The sequence below is a fragment of the Neodiprion fabricii genome, chromosome 5 (assembly GCF_021155785.1).
Source record: "Neodiprion fabricii isolate iyNeoFabr1 chromosome 5, iyNeoFabr1.1, whole genome shotgun sequence".
NCBI classification, from domain to species: domain Eukaryota; kingdom Metazoa; phylum Arthropoda; class Insecta; order Hymenoptera; family Diprionidae; genus Neodiprion; species Neodiprion fabricii.
The window spans coordinates 19,889,617-19,909,963 of NC_060243.1; the positions used below are offsets into that span (position 1 = coordinate 19,889,617).

At 35.6% G+C, this 20,347-nt stretch overlaps 3 protein-coding genes across 17 annotated transcripts; 1 reads left to right on the plus strand and 2 right to left on the minus strand.

Annotated features, from left to right (window-relative positions):
• Nucleotides 1-410: 410 nt before the first annotated feature.
• LOC124182388 (neuroguidin) lies at nucleotides 411-4,828 on the minus strand. 7 transcript variants are annotated; one of them, XM_046569583.1, is made up of 4 exons: nucleotides 4,697-4,828; nucleotides 2,643-3,177; nucleotides 2,146-2,499; nucleotides 411-2,004 (listed from the first exon to the last, which is right to left on the minus strand). In XM_046569583.1, exons 1-4 carry the CDS (start codon nucleotides 4,703-4,705, stop codon nucleotides 1,982-1,984), a joined length of 921 nt encoding a protein of 306 aa, XP_046425539.1. In that variant the 5' UTR covers nucleotides 4,706-4,828; the 3' UTR covers nucleotides 411-1,981. The 7 variants fall into 7 exon arrangements, with proteins under 7 accessions (XP_046425539.1, XP_046425543.1, XP_046425542.1 ...); XM_046569587.1 differs by lacking the exon at nucleotides 4,697-4,828 and adding an exon at nucleotides 4,293-4,470; XM_046569586.1 differs by lacking the exon at nucleotides 4,697-4,828 and adding an exon at nucleotides 4,085-4,470.
• A 632-nt stretch (nucleotides 4,829-5,460) lies between these two features.
• On the plus strand, nucleotides 5,461-11,781 carry LOC124182383 (transmembrane 9 superfamily member 4). 2 transcript variants are annotated; one of them, XM_046569567.1, is made up of 11 exons: nucleotides 5,461-5,622; nucleotides 6,177-6,421; nucleotides 6,823-6,969; nucleotides 7,084-7,239; nucleotides 7,402-7,679; nucleotides 8,117-8,335; nucleotides 8,740-8,897; nucleotides 8,992-9,251; nucleotides 9,800-9,983; nucleotides 10,766-11,004; nucleotides 11,558-11,781. In XM_046569567.1, coding segments are annotated over exons 1-11 (1,890 nt in total). In that variant the 5' UTR covers nucleotides 5,461-5,619; the 3' UTR covers nucleotides 11,559-11,781. The 2 variants fall into 2 exon arrangements, with proteins under 2 accessions (XP_046425523.1, XP_046425522.1); XM_046569566.1 differs by having other exon boundaries at nucleotides 10,766-11,781.
• A 196-nt stretch (nucleotides 11,782-11,977) lies between these two features.
• Nucleotides 11,978-19,587, minus strand: LOC124182386 (metallophosphoesterase 1). 8 transcript variants are annotated; one of them, XM_046569578.1, is made up of 12 exons: nucleotides 19,439-19,587; nucleotides 18,715-18,988; nucleotides 18,294-18,586; nucleotides 16,697-16,842; nucleotides 15,025-15,059; nucleotides 14,475-14,545; nucleotides 14,241-14,381; nucleotides 13,639-13,806; nucleotides 13,445-13,530; nucleotides 12,990-13,112; nucleotides 12,491-12,631; nucleotides 11,978-12,363 (listed from the first exon to the last, which is right to left on the minus strand). In XM_046569578.1, the coding sequence occupies exons 3-12, from the start codon at nucleotides 18,451-18,453 to the stop codon at nucleotides 12,199-12,201; spliced, it is 1,236 nt and encodes a 411-aa protein (XP_046425534.1). In that variant the 5' UTR covers nucleotides 18,454-18,586; nucleotides 18,715-18,988; nucleotides 19,439-19,587; the 3' UTR covers nucleotides 11,978-12,198. The 8 variants fall into 8 exon arrangements, 5 of the variants coding, with proteins under 5 accessions (XP_046425534.1, XP_046425533.1, XP_046425535.1 ...); XM_046569577.1 differs by lacking the exons at nucleotides 18,715-18,988; nucleotides 19,439-19,587 and having other exon boundaries at nucleotides 18,294-18,646; XM_046569579.1 differs by lacking the exons at nucleotides 18,715-18,988; nucleotides 19,439-19,587 and having other exon boundaries at nucleotides 12,986-13,112; nucleotides 18,294-18,646.
• Between the last annotated feature and the right edge of the window lie 760 nt (nucleotides 19,588-20,347).

Consider the following 20,347-nt stretch of genomic DNA (forward strand, 5'->3'; position numbering starts at 1 on the left):
ATTAGACAAATATCGCCAAAAACTTCAACATATTTTTTTTTTTCTTTGCTTGGAAAAATGCGAACAAAATATATTTAATTGCTAATCAACGAGATAAAAAATTGATGTTAGATGAAAACAGTATTCGATCTTTTAACGCTATATAGCTGAGATCTGTATGCTCAAAGGAATTTGATCAATCTAGGGTGGCAAAAAAAGCACACAACGAAGAAATTAAACAGCGAGAGGAAAAAAATTCCTCGAGTTTTCTTTTAGAGACTTTGATATTGCATTAAATAAAATTTTAACATCCGTTGTATTTTTGTTGGCATTGTTTGGGTTCATATTGCATGATTTTTATCAACGACAATTTAGATCTCTGTAAAATATCATAAGTACTCAACTAATATTTAGCTGGTTTAATGTTGTTGGTCCACCTCCTGCGTAAAAAATCGATCGATTAACGATCAAATGGAGTCAGTATACGTTTACATATACTTTTTCTTCTTTTTTTGCAATTTATGAATTGTTTCGTTCTCTTTTTCCCATTCTGTCTGAGAGAGAAAGCTTTAATATTTGTTATTCAATCATGTTTTTTTTTTTCTTTTTGTTAATTTATAGTTAATGTCATATAGTGACAGAATTATTCGATTCGTTATTGTTCGATGTATTGTAATTACGGATTAAAAAAAAAAAAAAAATCTAGGACAAGAAAAAATACGTGGAAAATAAGATTTGGCAAAAATGTCAGCAAATAAAAAATTACAATCAAAGATTTTAGCCTTCTCTCTCTGTTCATCTTTCATTCTCCTTCTCATTTTCCCTCCTTATCCCTCTTTCAGAATCACTTTCTTAACAATTAGAACCGATAGTAATATTATTAATGACATTACTACATTAATTAATTACTTAAATAATAAGTAATCGATAATAATAATAATAAATTAAAAAACCATACCAAAATAAAAACAGAGGTATACACATATTATATATATGTATACGAGGGTGGTTCTTATTTTGGTCATGTCGGAATTTCTTCGTGCTCGCCCCCCAAATCTAATCAACATATACAGAAAAAACTGGCTAAATTCCTGAATTTACCGATAACTCCAACACGCCTCGCCAAGCAGTCAAATTTGTTATATGAAAAAATACATGAAACTATTAATTACTTTGAAACAACATATTCTTAAAAAAAAATTCTATTACATATGACTATTCTGTAGGGAATTTAATGCTCTACAAAAAAGATCTCTTATAAAATTTTCTTAGATCTAATATTTATCACGCTATCAGTGGAGAACTGTCTTCATTTGTTAAAATATATAGTTTTAAAGTAATAACCAGTTTTCTTGACAAATTTTCAAACGCATCCATTTTTCGATAAAAAAAAATTCGATAGCTTGGCGGGGCGTGTTACAGTTATTGAACAAATTTGGGGACTTAGCCAGATTGTTTCTATATATATTGATTACTTTTGGTGGGTAAACGCGAAGAAATTTCAATACGACCAAATTAAGAAACACTTTAAAATATATACATATATAGTATATATATATGTACGAATACACGACGTTATCGATATTAATTAATTTGATCACGTATAAATAATAAGTGATTAAATTGTAGATTTGAGTATCTCGTTGGGTCATTTTCAGTGAAATACGGATATTTCATCGATTTTCTTTTTTCTTTACAATGATAAACTATTAATTAACCAGTGCGCATTTTATTCAACTCGTTGGATTATCTGAGTAAATTTCATGTATAGTTTATTTTATTTTCATTATTATTAATTATTATTATTATTACTGTTACGTTTTTCTTCTTCTTTCATTTAAAATGTTTACTTTATGTTTATTTCAATAGTTACCGCTGTATGATCCTCGGCTTTGTGGGTTTGGCTTGCTTGTTTTGTGTGTGCGTGTTGTGTGTGTGTGTGGGTGTGTGTGTATGTGTGTGTGTGTGCGTGCGCGCGCGTGTTTCTTTCAAGGTTTTCAAATTAATGCTTTTTTTTTTTGAAACCTGGAAAAAAGAAATGTACAAATTTAATCTCAAAGATCGAACGACGATTTTCTTATGCTTGCGAAATTCAGACAGACAGACAGAGAGAGAGAAATATTGTCTACCTTCAAAAATTCAATAAATTAGCGCAGAGATAATTACTTTTTTTGGCTTTTCCTTTGGGGACTTTCCTCTTCTTTCCGGTCTTTACAACGGACGAAGGTCCACCGAAGGAAGTGATCTCGTCACCCAAACTTCCAAGCGTAGTAACCTGCCGACGACGGTGTCTCTCTTGTTTAGTGACGGGAAGACGAGTCATGTAGTTCTCCTCGTACTCCATTTTACGCTTGTTCTCGAACCCAAGACTTGCCTGCTTCTCTCCAAGGTTCTGCGAGTCCTCTGCAGGCGCGTCCAGATATTCCTCTCTCAGCTCTCTAAGAACCGCTCCTGACACAGCACGCCTTTTTGCTCTTATATCTGCTTTACGCTGCCTCTCTGTATTTGTTTCATCTCCATCTAAACAGCCAGAATTAAGATTAGTACTTTCGAAATGTTTTTGTCTGCGGAAAGAAGACGTTAGATGTCACTTGAGATAAGATGGCGAAAAAAAGGAATAGAAATATCGAAGAAAAATCAGAGTTGTTTTTCCTATTTCTTACCGTAATGAACGGCAGCCAATCTGGGCGGTACATAAATGCCGGACTTCTTGATTTGAGTTTTAGTGATCTCCTTTTCCTCGCCGTCTTCGCTATCCGGGTCCAAATCGGAGGCCTCAATTTTTCCAACGAGAGCGTCAGGATTTGCCCTGAAGTTGGCTGGATCATCTCCGCTGGCAGCACCAGTCACAGCAGTTTTAACGAGCTTGTCTATCTGGTACTTAAGTTTATGATCAATGGGTCGAATTTTCTCAAGGACGGTCCTTATCTCAACGAGACGGTCTATTGATGGATCGCCCTCGATCTTTTCTCCCGAGCATTTCCTCAGGACGACATAGGTCAGGTTTATGAGATAGGAGAGAAGCATGTGATACTTCATCTCCAGGAAACTTAGACCCTTGTCCGTCGATATTTCTCCACTTTTTACCCTTGCCAGCATGTTGTCCACAAGCTGATTCACCTGTGTTACATTGGCGTTCATTTCGCCTAAAAGACGGAACGCCTGTGGCAAATCACACTGCTCCATTTCATCGATTGCCTGATGATTATAAGAGAATTATGTCTTAATTTCTTGGCTTGGAAATTCAACAGATTGGGCTTTTATATCGTTTTCATACAGTCAGATTAGGGGAGGGAAAAATGTAAACGTGTATCAAGAACCTACTTACTTTGGAAAAATTTCAAAATAAATTGATAACTAAGATCGTGCTACAGCAGATTTTTCAGTATCAAAAACCAATATTCAACTTTTCTCAGATTTTATTTTAACGGTAATAATTGAACTTTTTGATAGATAAAAATTCAAATCACTTTTAATATCTAAATAGAAATTTGTGTCGCTAACTACAATTGAATGAGGGAAAGACACAAAGCACCGTTTCTTCGAAAAAAGAAAACTATGTTCGATTGTGGAAAATACTTGGAAATTATGAGAGTTGGGAGATTTTAGGAATGAGGATGGGAAAGCATGGAACAATTAGCTCAATGACAGAATATGTGAAGACAGAAACAAAAAAGAAAAATGATTCTTTTTCTTTTCCCATATACCTTATAAAACTATGACACAACAACAAAACATGTGCATTACAAGTACAATAACAAAAATTATCTAAGCTTGTATACCAAGTGTAAAATGAGAAATTTGAGTTGTGGGATACAATATAAAAGCAATTCAGCTTCTCTGATTAATGCAGTGTAATAATAATAATATTCCGTACTTTAAAACACACACGCATGCATGCATTAGCATTACTTTGTGAGAACACAAGAATATTATTTATAACAATTATAATACAGATTGAGATCTAGTTAACATTGATTGTGGGCGTGTAAGAAATTGGTACTAACAAAAATTAAATAAAAAAAAAAAAAAACGATAAAAAAGAAAATAACCTAGTTCGTTTCGTAGTACTTGTAGCAATATTCGATTATTTACGTATGTATACTTTTTCAGCTCGTTATCGCAGTCGCAGTTAAAAAGCAGCAGATATATGTATAATAATGATAACAATATTATTGGGTTTTCGTGTTATGTTTTCTTCTTTCTTTTTGTTTGTTACTTTTCTTTCGTTTCACAGAAACAACCCTTCGCAAAGTATTATAAAATTGAAATAATCTGCCATCTTCCTGCGTATAATGTGTATCTGTATTTACTATAATGGATGGCTACTGTGGATGACAGAGTAGATACCCGGCAACCGAGAAAAGAGAGTGATTCGGGACGAATTGCAGTCAACGAAGAACCGAGGGTGCCGGAGATGATCGAGGAAGCGAGATGGAGAAAGAAACGAGGCAACGCGCTAACGATAAAGAAAGAGCGAAATGAAAGATAAAAGAAACATGAGGGAAAAAAATTCAGGTACGCGCAGCGCACAGCGCAGAGAAAAACACAAACACAATCACCGGCACATGGATGCCAACTATACCACCGCGAAATACTTTACGACGTTGTAAGGGTAAAAAGAAAAAGTGAAAAATGAACGAATATGCATCGGTTCTTTTATCGTTATTTAATGATTGTTCTGATACTATTTATACAGTCAACACGGTCCTCTTACCTGCACCATTGTTATTCAATCAAAATAAACTCAACAAACACATATCTAATCGAACAAAACTTGTAATTAAAGCCCCCCACGTGGGACGATATTTTCCTTTTTCGAGGGATATATTTCGTCTTTTTTCTCCCCCCCCTCCCCCCCCCCTCTTCACGCTGGGATTGCGAATCCCGTTACAAATTGGCCAACCGTATGGCGTCAAAAAGTCTAGTCAAGATGAAGACTGATCTAGTTCCGTTTATTTCGCACCCACGTCGACCTTTTATATCTTATTTCGGAAGAAGTAGAAAATATGTGAAACTATTTTTCGCTACTTTTCAAGTCATCAAAGAACATAGCTGCGGCATTCATTTTATAATTAAGTGTGACCCGAAGTTAGCTACTAGTGCTCAAAATTATCCAAGCCGAGATATTTATAGTAATCTCTGGTGATATGCTTGTAAGGCATGGTGGAAGAATTATTATGTTGGTATGATTATATAGACGAATAACCACACCATTTTGTGTTTTCAGCAGGAAAGAAGTGCGCTCAGTGCGGTTGAATCTTGTACTAAACTTCTGTCTAAGAACAATATCTGATAGTAGACAACCACCAGACGATATCGCATTTATTGGGCGCTGCCGATCACCCTCGTGCACGGTCTGATGTCGCTGATGCTACAGGAAATATTCCCTGGGTTGACTGCAATTTTAATCGTTATTACGATAAATTGCCGAAAGATGGCGCAAGGCGCGTTAAAAGATTCGTCAAATATTTATTCCATCAATCTCGCCAGTCTAGCATCGAAAGTCGAATAGCGGCTACGTTCAGACGACTGTTATGGTTCTGCTGCAATTTTGACGTGTGAACGAGTGGGGTATCGCGATTAAAAGTCAGGTAGGGTCGGCGTGGCGCGCCTTTGGCCAAACACTAACGTCAAATAATGGTGAGTAAAATAATGAAAATATTCAACAACGATGCATCTTAACGCTGAACATGTGCAGCGATATTCGAGCGCTCAATTTCTTTCTGATACCCGGATTCTCGAATTTCCGTCGAATCTTCTTCATCTCCTCGCGGTTTAAGCGTTTCTTACACGTCCTCATCGCCTCCTTTCTCAAACATTAGCGGTTCTTACACCCCAAACATCATTCATCGTCCAAAATCCCACGTCACGTCATCGTCGACGGTTCAAACCGCGTTTCGATCTCTCTTCCTCTAAGCTTATTTTTTCCACGTATTTCACGCACTTCTGGTAACGCAAGCTATCAGCCACTAGACTGACTAACACAGCTAATGAATAAAAGCTGTGCAAACATTTAGAGACAACTTGGCACTTTTTGTCAATTCAACGCTTCACACCTTTTTATTAGTAAATATTGCACCAACTTTATCTAGATCCAATAATCCAAAATTGTGATCCCATGACGCTCAATTTCATCCGCGTCACCGAATCTTGTAACATGCTTCGATTCGTTTTCACTTTTTTTGTGTTTTCAGAAAAGGTTAAAATGGTGGTCGATCTGGCTTTTCGTCTTGCTTCTCCAAGCAGATGCTTTTTATGTACCAGGAGTTGCACCGGTGGAGTTCACGGCTGGTCAGAAAATCGACGTCAAGGCTGTCAAAATGACGAGTACCAGAACTCAGTTGCCATACGGCTACTATTCGTTGGACTTCTGCAATCCAAAAGGCGGCGCTCTCATCTATAAGTCCGAAAACTTGGGCGAGATACTCAGGGGCGACAGGTGACATGATATATTATTACCCTGAGAGGCGTTCTGCTTCTGTAAATGACTTATGCATGATATATCCAAACTCTGCTGGAAAAATCCTTTACTAGAATATAGAAATCAGGCAACAAGCCAGGGATTGTATTTAATTTATCAATTAATTCATAGCAATCAATGTCATTTTATTATTCCATTTAATATTCTGACAAAATTGCGATCAAGCGTTTATCGAACCAAATATTAGCTTTTCAAACCCACGCAAGTATTTTTCTGTTCAGAAAAGAGCAGTTTTTGGTTTTTGCTTGTACTATTGGTTATTTTCAAGTTTCAACAGCATCTTTGCTACTAAAAATCTTCATCTTTCCTGTATTTTTTTTTTTCATACCCAATTCAAAAGCCCTTTTCTTTGTTCAAAGAATTGTCAACACACCTTACGAAGTTGAGATGAATGTTCCTGTTCATTGTCGACTTCTGTGTCACACGCCGAATGAAAAGATGACTTGGAGCAAGGAAAAATCTGAGCTAGCAATAGAGCGAATTCAGCACGAGTACTATGTACATCTGTGAGTACATTTTATGACCATTCCAGTGATCCGTGTTGAAAAATCTATGAAATCATTTTCTCAAGAATTTTATGTCAACGTTTCTCTTCATTCTGTTGCCCTTCCTGATTTCAGACTGATAGACAATCTGCCTGCGGCAACTAAACAGCAACATCCAGAGACCAACGACTTCACAGTACAACCCGGATACAGATTAGGTGGAATTAAAAATGGCCAAGCGTACATCAACAATTACCTGAAGCTGATTCTCAGCTATCACAAACACGGAGAGTAAGTTGATCTTTATTGAAAAATATTTCAAATGTTACTAATTCCAGCTAGTATCTTGTAACAAAACACTTTTAAGTCGAAAATCAAATTATAATCAAATTCGAAACTTGTGGGTAAAAATGTAAGTCAGATTTATGAATCGTTCCTTTTTTTTTCAAACAGAAACCAGTACAGAGTTGTTGGTTTTGAAGTGGAGGCAAGTTCTGTTGATACCAATCAGATCGAATTTACTGACAAGAATGAATGCATCATCCCTGATAATCCCAAGCCACTTTTCATCAACCCCGAAGGCACCAAACTCCAATTTTTCTACTCTGTCGTGTGGAAAGAGTCCGCTGTCAGTTGGGCGAGCAGATGGGACGTGTATCTTGGCATGAGCGACGTCCAGATCCACTGGTTCTCTATAATAAACTCGTTGGTTGTGGTCTTCTTTCTATCTGGTAAGAAATTGAGTCTTTGCTAATTACTGTTTCCGTTAAATCGACGTTGTGGTAAACATTTGTCGTTCCTCCACGAAATTTGCGATTGTCTGAAAAACTGGGTGAATTTCGGGAATTTATGTACCTACAACCAATTCAATTTAATCGGGGTTTGTTTCATGTCAAAGTATATCGATCGGGCTTTGGTTGTTTTTTTTTTTTTTCATCAGAATCGATTGACAAAGCAAGTAGACAAAACAATTTCTCATTCGATTTGCTTCGAATTTGAAAACAGTATTCTTGGATAGATAGTACCTACATCTTTCTCCCTAGAATCGAAATTTACCATTCCAAATTTTCTCAGCCAATACAGTGTAGTTTTCACCATTTTTTTTGACGATTTTAATTTTGTAAACACATGAGCGATAGCGAAAATATCGAAATCTTATTTATTCCAGGAATACTGACTATGATAATGGTGAGAACACTCAGACGGGACATAGCAAAGTATAACGCAGGCGAAAGTGACAGTTTAAGCGGTCTTGATGAAGCGATAGAAGAAACTGGGTGGAAACTTGTTCACGGCGACGTTTTTCGACCACCGACAAACTCTCGACTCTTCGCTGCTGTCATTGGTAGTGGAATTCAGATTTTCTTCATGGCGCTTATCACTATATGTAAGTCATTCTTTCAGTTTATTTGTATAATAGAGACGTAGATACAGAGAAAAAAGGTTTTGGAGTAGCATCCAAAGTTCAATGAATCAAGATGGCATAGGAAAATTCTCTCATAATATCATTTCAAAATTTGCAGCAAACTATTTAAAGTAAGTTTTAGACACTTGCCGATTATTAGTTTTCAGTCTTCTAGACCGTTTTCACATTTTTTTTTTTTTTCACTATTTCAACCTGTTATCCGGTTTATTCATCCAATTTCTAGGGCTTTCAGATCTGTTTGGGTTTCTTTGGATGGTATTTTTATCAGTTAATTCTATAATAGTTTGTCCATATTATTCGGATGACTTTTTCGTTTTTTTCTTTTTAAACTGTTGATTCCAATTATTCACGACAATTCTTCATAGTTTTTGCAATGCTGGGTATGTTGTCACCTGCGAGTAGAGGAGCCCTTGGCACCTGCGCTATATTCCTTTACGTGTTCTCCGGGCTTGTCGCCGGTTACTTTTCGGCGCGTCTCTACAAAACGATGCGAGGCAGAGAATGGAAGAAGGCTGCGTTACTGGTGAGTGATTCTCTTTCTCGGTTGTTTCAATATTTGTTAACCTTTTCCTCGTCGCCATCTGTGCAATAAATAATTTAAAATTTTCACTTTTCAGACCGCCATGCTTTATCCGGGGATAGTTTTCACCACTTGTTTCTTCCTGAATTTCTTCATTTGGGGAAAGAAGAGTTCAGGCGCTGTTCCTTTCACCACTATGTTGTCCCTGCTTTGCCTCTGGTTTGGCATTTCTCTGCCTCTCGTTTACCTCGGTTACTTCTTCGGATATAGAAAACAGCCCTTTGCTCATCCCGTTAGGACGAATCAGATTCCCAGACAGGTTCCTGATCAGTTGTGGTACATGAATCCAATTCTATGGTTGGTATTCGTTTTTTCATCCATTTATAATGAAGTTTGAATATAAAATTTCTCGCCGATTTCTCTTCTGACCGATGTAAAAGTGTTTGTGAGAAACGATCCTATTTTTTCTTGGAACATCGATTCGATTTCATATCTTTTGTAAAATGATTGCCCCAATGTTGGGAAGTGCACTCCCGTCAGCCAGGATTGATAAATTATCTTTCTAATTAATAACAAATAGTTTATAAAATATAACCCCAACGGCCGTCTCGCTGTGAAATAAATAAAGTCAAAATCTGTAGAATATGTATTCAGCTGTAGCTGCTTAGAGCAAACTTTTTGGCAATAGTTCGATCGTTATTAAAAAATTCCTGATCGATTTGATGTATCGAGAAACAATTAGACTGCTTATGGTATAGTATGTTGTGTGATAAGGGACGAAAGTTAGCGATTATGACATCATTTTTTTCTGAAACACCCTAGTATACATGGATTGCAAAAAGAAACTAGTGTAGGTGACCCTTGATAAAAACCTAACCAGTGCTTCTTTTCTCTTCACTTTCCAGTACACTGATGGCTGGGATTCTGCCGTTTGGGGCAGTTTTCATTGAGCTGTTTTTCATCCTGACAGCGCTGTGGGAAAACCAGTTTTACTACCTATTTGGTTTTCTCTTTCTCGTCTTCTGCATACTCGTCATATCCTGCTCGCAAATATCCATTGTTATGGTCTATTTCCAACTTTGCGGAGAAGTAAGTAAATCGATTTATTATGTTGGAAAAGAATGGAGACAATATCGACAAGTTTTCAATCAGTATAACAACATAACAAAAAGACCAATAACAAAGAAGTTCATTGAGTTAGTACATCCATTGTCAAAGTATACATCTTTTTTTTTGTTTCAAATTTAATTGCTATTCTTATGCTTCATTCGTAACTTTTTTGCTCAATTCCTTCATCCGAAATTTCTGATGTTGCCAGCTTTTCAATAAGTTAGCAACATCACAGTGTTTAATGGAGAACTAGTGTCGATAGAAAAAAAAGACAACACCATATTTTTAGCCTTTTATTTGCTCAAGTAATCCAACGATCCTAATTTGTTTTACGAGAAAAGAGATGACCAACCGAAAATCGAGTATCGTCATATGACAGCCTGACCTGTATTTCGGTCCTTGGAATTGACCACACACAGATGCCGCGAGGGCGATTTTTTAGGTCATCGACGAGCCTGAAAAATCCATCCTTGGTATGGAGATGGTAAAAAAAAATATGGCGTTGTCTTTTTTTTTATCAGTACCAGTTCTTCATTTATTGCTGTGGTGCTGCCAACTTTGCTGAAAGCTAACAGGAACACAAATTTCGGCAGAAGGAGTTAAAAAAAAATAGCAATTAAAGAGCAATTACAGCTTAAAATATTTTGGATGTGGGTGTGCTAATTTATGGACTTAGAACATAGAGTAAACCCATCAAGTAAATACCGACAAATCGGACCGATAAAAAAATTATTGTTACAATGATTTTTATTTATTTTCAGGACTACAGATGGTGGTGGAGAAGTTTTATAGTGAGTGGCGGATCAGCCATATATGTATTGGCTTACTCGATATTCTACTTTGTGACAAAGTTGGAAATAACCGAATTAGTGCCAACGTTGATGTACTTCAGTTACACAGGTCTGATGGTACTGACATTCTGGCTTTTGACCGGAACCATCGGATTCTTCGCGGCTTACGCGTTTATTGGGAAAATTTACGCTGCCGTGAAGATAGACTAGTCAGTGATAAAAATAATAGTAATAATATTATAATATTAAGACAAACGTTAAAGAAAAAAAAAAGAAAAACCAGAAAGACAAGAACTGAGAGGAAAAATAAACAAACCAGTAAAAACCCCAGACGAGTTCGTTGGATCTTAAATAAATTCTTCTCACGATATAATATGTATATTGTATATCTTTGCGTTCGAAGCAAAAAAAAAAAACAAATACAAAAAAATACGCAGAATTACAAAATTTCAGGACTGTGGTGTGAAATTCACCGGATATTGATTTTCAAAATATCTAATATGAAATCGCTAAATCATCCTGCATCTAGAATTTTTTCACAGTGATGACAACACTTTCGACGTTTAGTCAATGACAAGGCTGCGGAAAGCATTTTGTCCAAATCGAATCTCGTCGAATTTACTTATTACCCCTCTAAATAATAGTAATAATAATGACAAGAAAAAAAATTAATTTCGTATGATTTTCATTAATATACAGGAGGTATGTAGTATTTAAAATAATGTTGACCAGGATCAATATCGTCACTCTTTTGTTTTCAAGGTGAGCGATGGAAAGAAAAGGAAATAAAGAGAAAAGAAAACAACATTTAAATAGCTGAAGAAATAAAAATCTGAATGTCATATGGAAATGAAAAAATGACGAAGCGTACATTGAACGTGACGACTGAAAACGACGCTAGAAGCTGTCTCGGTTGTATATAAAAAAAGGAGAAAAAAAAAACAAAAAAAAAAACAGGAAAAGAAATAAAAATTTTATATATAATAGGTAGAAATGGAAGTTATTATAAGATTCTGAGACAATCGTTACGTCGATTGATTTCGATCGTTAATCATCAACGTCGTCGAGGAAAGAGTAAAAAATAAAAATGTATATTCAGACCACAAAAGAGTTTCCTCTTAATTATCACTATCATTAGGATAAATAATGATAATCGTAATAATAATAATAGTAACGATAATATTGAGCTTGCAATATGTACATCTCTGTTGCTGTTTATTAGTATCGTCTTCATATATATCATACATTTCATTCAAATCCATTTGATATGATCGATTTTTTAATACGAAAAAGAAAACAAAACATACCATAACTGGGGTAAGAATGTGAACGGCGGGTAAGTCAGTCTAGCATATGATATGTGTGTGTTTGTGATTTCGTACGTGCAGTTACATGAATTCGTTTTACGGATGAAGTTTCACCAGACGACGGTAATTAAATCCTCTTCTAGCTTTGAGCAAGAGGTAAAGGAATACTAGAATAGAACCGATTATATATATTCCTGTGACCGTCGTTTCGACAGGCATGTAACACTTTGATACCGAGTAATTGTTCGGCGTGAATACACCCTGAAAAAAAAAAAAAACAACGAAAAATATGGTTTGATGTTAGTTCTACTTTTTTTCATACCTCGGTACGATAAGAAAATTTTTTACTATGTCATTGCAGCTTTGCAGTTATTATTTAAATACTTACGAGTAAAAACGACGGATTGTTTTTGTTGCGCCAACTGAAAGACGGAACGGTGAATTCGAGGATATTTTCTCGGTGAATTCGCCTGCAGCCATGATGCGTGTGACCATTGACTATAAGTCTCGGTTCCATTATGTCTAAAAGCTGACAAAGAAACAATCGATCAGCTCTGTTTAGGTTCATTAAATCATCAAGCGTGAAATCTGATGTGATAATTACTCGTCGACTAAATATCAGCGTTTTTTCTGCCGATGTTTTCATTATTATCACCTTGAGAAAGTTGTTTGGTTAAAAATCGATACATTTTTGTTAATTTTATTACTAAATATAATGAATTGATAAATAATCAACATAAGATTATGTTGTTATAAAATTCTTTACAACGTATGAATATTTAACCAAAACAACCTCCTTGAAGTTCAATCACGCAACATTGGTGATTTTTTCTTCTTTCTTCAATTTTTGTGAACGAGCATCACGAAAAATATAATGCCTTACGAACTTGTTCAGACGCTTCTTTCGACAGGCATTCCCAACGTTCCCGAAATTTTTCGCTCTTTATATTGGCTGGAGCTTCGTCAACCTCGTGGCAAATTTCATCAGATTCACGGTACATAGGATAGTGCTGAAAATACATTTGATGTAAAGATTATTTATTCGCTCCTTTGAATATGAAACTTCAAAAAGCATTTGGCTCCCGAAAAATAGCCAGAAAATTTTCTTTTGGCTCTAATAAACAAAAAAATATGATCTTTCACGACGAAGCAAATTGAAACGAAAAGAAAAAGAAAAACATAACGAATCTGTTATCCCTTTTGCACAAAACTTGCAAAACCTCTGGTTAAAGGCGTTTATTAATAATTTTGCCCCTTCTTTCAATTTTTACGTCAAAAAAAAAAAGAAAAAAAAATAAAGAAACCAAAAACCCGATTGTAAACGTGGTTTTGTAAATCTCACCTGCAAAAGTATCGGCTTGCTGTACTGCTTCAGAATGTCTTTACTTTTGCAGCTGCTTCCGATACCTTTTGTGCATTTTAATTGCTCTGAAAGCGAAAGAGAAAAGGGATGAGTTTCACATTTCTTTGATCTTAATTTTAACTGCAACGCAAGTTGAAACTTGCGGTTACCGACAAAAAATCAAACAAACTTACTGGCAATTCTGTTTAGCGCCATTTCTGTAGGCTTGCAAAGGAAGCATCCGTCTCCTTCCAACGCCATACTGTTCATTAGAACGAAATGATTTCCCCTCACACTAACTCGCTTAACACTCGGCGCGTTCATCGCGTTAACGAACCTTTGATTTAAGTAAGGGATGATTTCTATATTATAAAATTTTTACAATATTAGCTTTATATATACTTGATTAAAAAGTGTTAAATGTCTTTGAGACTACTGTAATTTTTATTAGCTTCTTTTTTGAAAAAACTTATAAAATATAAGGATGTTCTTTGCAAACCCATATTATAGCTATAAATTGGAATTTGTAAGAAGAGAAGACAAGAAAATAAACTGCTCTAACTTTAAGGATGTCAGTTGCCCAAAAATTGACACTTTTTGTCGATTTTGTTACAAGAAACTATTGTGTAATAATATTAATAAGAAATGGATACTGATTTTTAACTAATCAACCTCCTCGATAAGGAGTAATATTTTTATAGGCAAACTGAAGCAAAATAAAATTGAAAAATGCAATCAAATCGAAGCCATGCCATGACTGATAGTTCAAATACTGCGCCACTCAAATTCAACGTACTGTAATGAAAGCCCATGTCGTGGTTCCCAGCAACGACATATAGCTGTGTATTTTGCGGAATGTAGAATAGGGAATTGAATCTAGCGACGTAACGATCAAATTCGGCACTGCTGCACCAAAGTCCCTCGTCAAATATGTCCCCTGAAATTTATTTCCCATTTTTATCACTCTTTCTTGCATTTCACATATGAAATTAAAACTTTCCGTCAATTTACAAATTGTCTTCTTACAAACCTAGTATGAAAACCAATTCCGGCTTGTGAATAGTCATCGCTGTCTGAAATGCTCTGTACATTTGCCATTCCCTGTAAAGAAACAAAGAAAAGGGATTACCATAATTATTCTGCCCAATGTATTTTTGAATTGCTATCGAAGTCAAAACTTTGCAATTTTATCATTCGAAGTTTTACCATTTATTACTCAATCAACAGTCAAAGCTAAAGATGAAAGAGTCAAAGAAAGAGATATAAAACACACTATGCATGAAATACCTTCGTGTAATCTTTGATGAGAAAATGAAATGGACACAGCGCATACAGAATACGACAGAGACGATAAGAAAGGCAATCACAGCGATTGTGAATACAAGACCGATGGCTGGAATAAAAATAATGCAACAATTATACTACGCACTAACGATAGAATACAGAATAACGGTACAGGGAAGTGCATATGACAAAGAGGACGAACCATTCGAAACGATGCAAAATATCATCCTTGGATAAGAGTGCACAAATCACGAGACTGTTCGAATGACCAGCTCTATTGAGCAGCAAATACATACCTAACAAACATCAGGATGCGACTCAAAAGGAATCCCTGTAAAGTCGTACAAAGAACAATACAGCATGAATACAGAATATGAGCGAGGGAACACAGAAATCTCAAACATGGCAGGAAGAATGTATGATCAAATATCTGAACGTGTACGTAACAAATCCATAGATTTATCTAACAAAAAACATTATGAGATGGATAATTCAGCAAGCAACAAATTATTGCAATACAATCATGAATAAATAGACGCGAAGAGGATGAAAAACCAAAATCAGCCACACAGAGAAGAATTATAAGTGAGAGAGGGAAATAAAAACACAATCAGACTACACTGAAGGACCAACAAAAATATATGAGAGATTCAAAATATCAAGCATACACTTGCCATACACAAGCATGTATGTAAATGCTCATGTGGAAAGAATAAACCACATCGATAGTACAACATGAATCAGTAATGAATGTAAGACATGGCAACGATAATAACAGACATGAACAAAGAAATAAACACACTCGCATTACAAATGAAACATCAAGCAAATGTATACAAAAACGATGTAACAATAAAAGACGCTGTTGGAAATATTGAAACTGGTATATTTTGGCTCTCCCTGCATCGATTGTATTGATACAGGGCTTAAATGAAAGCTCGTAAAATCTAGAACCGTGCAAAACTTTCCAAATGTCAGATTTCAACGTGAGAGAAGAGGTATATGTGATAATATTCTCGCCGCCAGGGCCCAGGAAGTAAAAGAGTAGTAGAGAACTCAAGCCTATGTGCCAGCTAAAATTATGCCCGTTATTGATGCAGAGTTAGTAGTACCGATTCTTTCTAAATATGTAAACCAGGCAGCTGTCAACACCTGGTCAGCACCTCATAATCGTAATATTTCAACGACCAAAGAATACGGATGCAACGAATGGCCAACATCGGTATTACGAACTCTGCGCTGAAATCTGCTCTCACATTTTAATCCGGAGTTTTATTTCCTCTCTTACTTCCTGGGAAGGCCAGAGGCGTCTTAGTGCGGTAAAAAATTGTGCGTCGGCTCGCGCATGTTCAAATTTTTTTTTAGCGAACTTGGCGTGATGGGTGTCCGCCAATCTTTATTATTATTTTTTTGACTGTAATCACATTGACTTCGATATGAGTGCTATTAATTACAATTAAAAAAATTATTTGTTAGATTGCAAAAATTTTTATGATGTGATTACAGTGATTTCAAGATGACTAAAGTAAGGAGTGACACAATGATTGCTTTAGTGCCCAACCCCTTAGATTTATGCGGATTTGATAGTTCAGTGATTTTATTGTCGTTGTTTTGGAAAAAAATTTCAACATATTTGAATTTGGCACTTGGCTGAAATTCTTATTAGGATTATTACTATCAATTCAGGATAAATATAAGTTTATTAATTTCATTAGTATTTTTAAATCTTTTATTTTGAGATTCTTCGTCGAAAATCAGGTGTCAAAATACAGGGACTTGTATATGGTTTCAAATAATTGTGCAGATGAAGTGAAATTTGACCAATTACATTTCTTTTGTGCTTGTTTCATGTTTTTGCACATTCCATATTTGCCAGAGGGAAAATCTCAGAAGTGTGATATTGTTTTAAAAATTTTGCAAAGATATTTTCTTTGATGGAGGAATCTGAATGATAATTTAAGCACCAACCTTTTTAACTTGTCGAACCAGTGACCGTTTCTGGATCCCAACAAGTGAGTATCGGATAAAAACATCACTTTCACAGGCCGCTCTTCTGCATTGTTCAGCAGAATAGCTGGATCTGCTTTTTGGGCGTCCAGATCTGGCCACCCACACTTAAAATAAGACAAAAATTAGAAAACAATTTGAGTGAAAAATTGACGTTCAAACAAGCAAGATTTTTATTTTTGAGGAAAAAATATGAGCGCTAAACAAAGTCTCCAAACTGCGAAATGTTAGCCTTTTCATTCATATTTAGCAAATGAGAAAAAACTTATGAATGGTGACTGCAGGTTTCTAAAAATAAATCCAGAAATTGAGTTTGCTCGAGTTCATTTTTTCAATAGTTTTTCTGTAAAGTAAAAAAGAAATCTGAGCTAAAACAGACTCTTCAAAGCGAGTCAATGTGAGCAATGTTCTTTGATTTTTGGGAAAAGGTATGAGCAAAATTGGAGTTTCCTCAGTATCAATGAGTAAAAATAAGTTTCTCTTTTATTTAAAAAAGAAGATAGCAGCATGTTTCTTAAAAACCGAGTGAGTATAATTTACTGAATGTAAATGCTTGTTTTCATTACAAACAAAAAAATACGAACTAGGTGGAAGTTAGTCTTAAAGTAAATGAGTAAAAGATGAGTTGTTTGAAGTAAAATGCAAGTATAAGAGTAAGATAAGGATTCATGATTTTTCAATTTTGTGAATGGTCGTGAGTTTAGTATTATATTCTTATCACTTAAAAAAAGAAAAGAGATGAGTAGCACTTGCTCCTATTTTTAGTTAGGAAAGGACAAGAGAAGTAAGAAAGTAAATTTCACAATACATTAGATTTCTCGTTTTTCTTACATTTTGAAAAATATAGCTATTTTCTGAAAACAAATGAGTTGAATTAAAAGCGAGTTCATAAAATAAAATAGCAACATTATGGAGTTCATGATTTTCTTTTGTTTTAATAATATGAAAGACAAGCAAGCTCCTCAAAACAAATGAGTGGAACAACTTTCAAGATTAGTTCAGTAGAGACTTGGGTTGAGCGAAAAGATAGTTTCTGAGGTAAATTATGAATGAAAGGGGAGTTTCTTTTTCTGTTTTATCAGTGTTATCACTTCGTCCGGTAATCTTTCTATTTCCTTCATGACCACTGAAATATAGTAATACAAAAGACGTGTCTCTAGTTTAATCCCCACTATCGCGTATATCCCCAAAGGTTGAATAAGGATAGAAATATGCTCCATTAGTACAAGAGATGTCCTCCCAACTCTATCTCTTTCATTGCCAACAAAAAACGAGTATCTAAGAAAGACAGATTCCTCCCAATTTTCCATCTTTCTCGGGCAACGCCGCGTTACGGCGAGCGTTCCAGTATTACCATATTTCAGTGTTCGCCTCTACATCCCGTTAGGACAATTGCTTATTTGTCCGTTAAATGATTATCGAAGAAGCAATGTGTTACAAACATTACGTTTCTTCAAATGCCGATGAAAGAAAAATAATGAGAATTAAAATCTTGGCCAATAACATTCGGGCACTGACATGCCGAATCGTTAATATCTGGATACCTGGTTATACTCACTTGAAAAATTACGAGATAGTGAACGGCGTACTCGCAGTAGAAAAACAAGGTAACCAGGCCGAAGAATGCCCTGAGTATACAACGATTGTAGTTCATTGATGGTCTCCAGTTTCAGATAACCTAACCTTAAATATCGCAACGAGATATCGCAGCCGTCCATGCACGGTCAATGTGGCTGATTATATTATGGGGGGATGCTTCGTCACCGAAACACAACAGAGGCACGATAAGATTCGAAAAAATCTGGGTCACTCATGGCGCGGAATCTCACAAGGTTTTTTGTTCGCTTTTACCTGACGTAAAATTATTGTCAATTTTCTCGTGTGGTAGGGTAGAAATCAATTTTCACATAATCATCTTGGGCAGAGAGAGAACGACGTAATAACACTACATGCCCTCTCTTTCTACGACAGGCGCATACCTATCGTAGTTGAGTGCCCCAAGCATTTCGTTGATATTATCTGGATAATATGATTACATATGCAATAGTGCCTAGCCATCCGCAGTAACAATTCCTCCATGTAACATCGTGGTCAAAAAGGGTCGGTATGACCACAATCGTTTTTAAATAGCTGTCGCATGAACAGCATCGTCTCAATCGACTCATAGAATTTCAGGGATATACTTTGGACATTGTAGATTAGGAATCAATCGTTGTTACATGCAAAATTTAATCATGAAGTGGTGAAAAAAATCTGAAATGTGTAAAAGTATGAAACATTCTTTTTATCACTAAGAAATTCATAACTTTTGCGTTTTTCAATATTTTTTAATTAACTTTATGGGAGATACTTTTGAAATGTGATACTCGTAAGGAAAAAATAGCTGTATGGTGGGCGACCTAAAAACGGTATTTATTCTGAGATCTGAAGTGGGTTTATTTTGGAGTAAGTAAAAACGAAAAATTATGAGAAACTTTAATTATTTTATTATATATTCTTGTATTAATCATTTTTTGAGCAGTACAGGGATAGGTTAGCGTATAGGCATTGCTATTTCTTATTGCGGTCAATTTTTCGAAGGCACATCACGAAGTAAGGTGTCTCGAAACATGCGACTTCGTAAATTGTAAGCCATCTGATTATAAATATCGCAGTAAGTGCGTGTGAAATACTTGTTACGAAAAAAACCGGTCATCATATTACCACTCGCGTTTCTTTTAGCTGCTCCGGTGTTGAAAAAACAAAAAATAAAAACTATTTTCACGAAACAGTTCTTTGGTGGTCACACAAGGGGTTTTAATGACCCCAAGACGCACTCACGTCAACGTTTTCTCAACGGCTGTTGCATAGATACTAGCACGAGGACGTAACGCCTCTGTTTTAAGTATAGGCCACAAAGGACATTTCAAAGCGCTGCTAGACAGCGCGCTAACAACTTATAGTTATTTGGGGTTAAGCGGGTAGCTTGGTCGATTTCGCATTGATGTATATATATCCAAATATCGAAGTGTTTAGTATCTCAAACGTGAAAAAGGGCTTAACAGCTTCATTCTACATGCCATTCTGACCAAAAACACCCGAATATATATTCATTTGGTATAGAAATAAAGAAATGGCAATAGTGAATTAGTAGAATTCGTACGATTTCTTTATTTCTGCGTCAAATGAAAATGTATTGGAATATTCTTATTCAGAACTGTGTATATAGAATTGAGCTGTTAAACCCTTTATCGCGTTTGAGATACGTGGATTTTGATATTTGGAGGTATATAAGTCAGTGTCGAAATCAACCGGGGCATCCCTGGAGAGCTAGTGAGTCGGGTTATTGAAACAAACAGTCAGTAATATCAATGTTTGGCATATTTTTAAATGAAGTAATATGATTTGTAAATGTGGTACGGGCATTTTCGCCGAAAAGTCTCATAGACACATAAAATATTGAAACGTAAGGTAATTTCTTATAAAATAAGATAAAAAATTCTAGTAAATGGCTTGCAGGAGGAAACGCAACATTTAACGACACAATTCAGTAACTAAATGAGACTTAATAAGTACAACAACAACAGCACAATAGAGCCTTTAGAGGCAGGCGTCGGGTTTTTGTAGTACGAG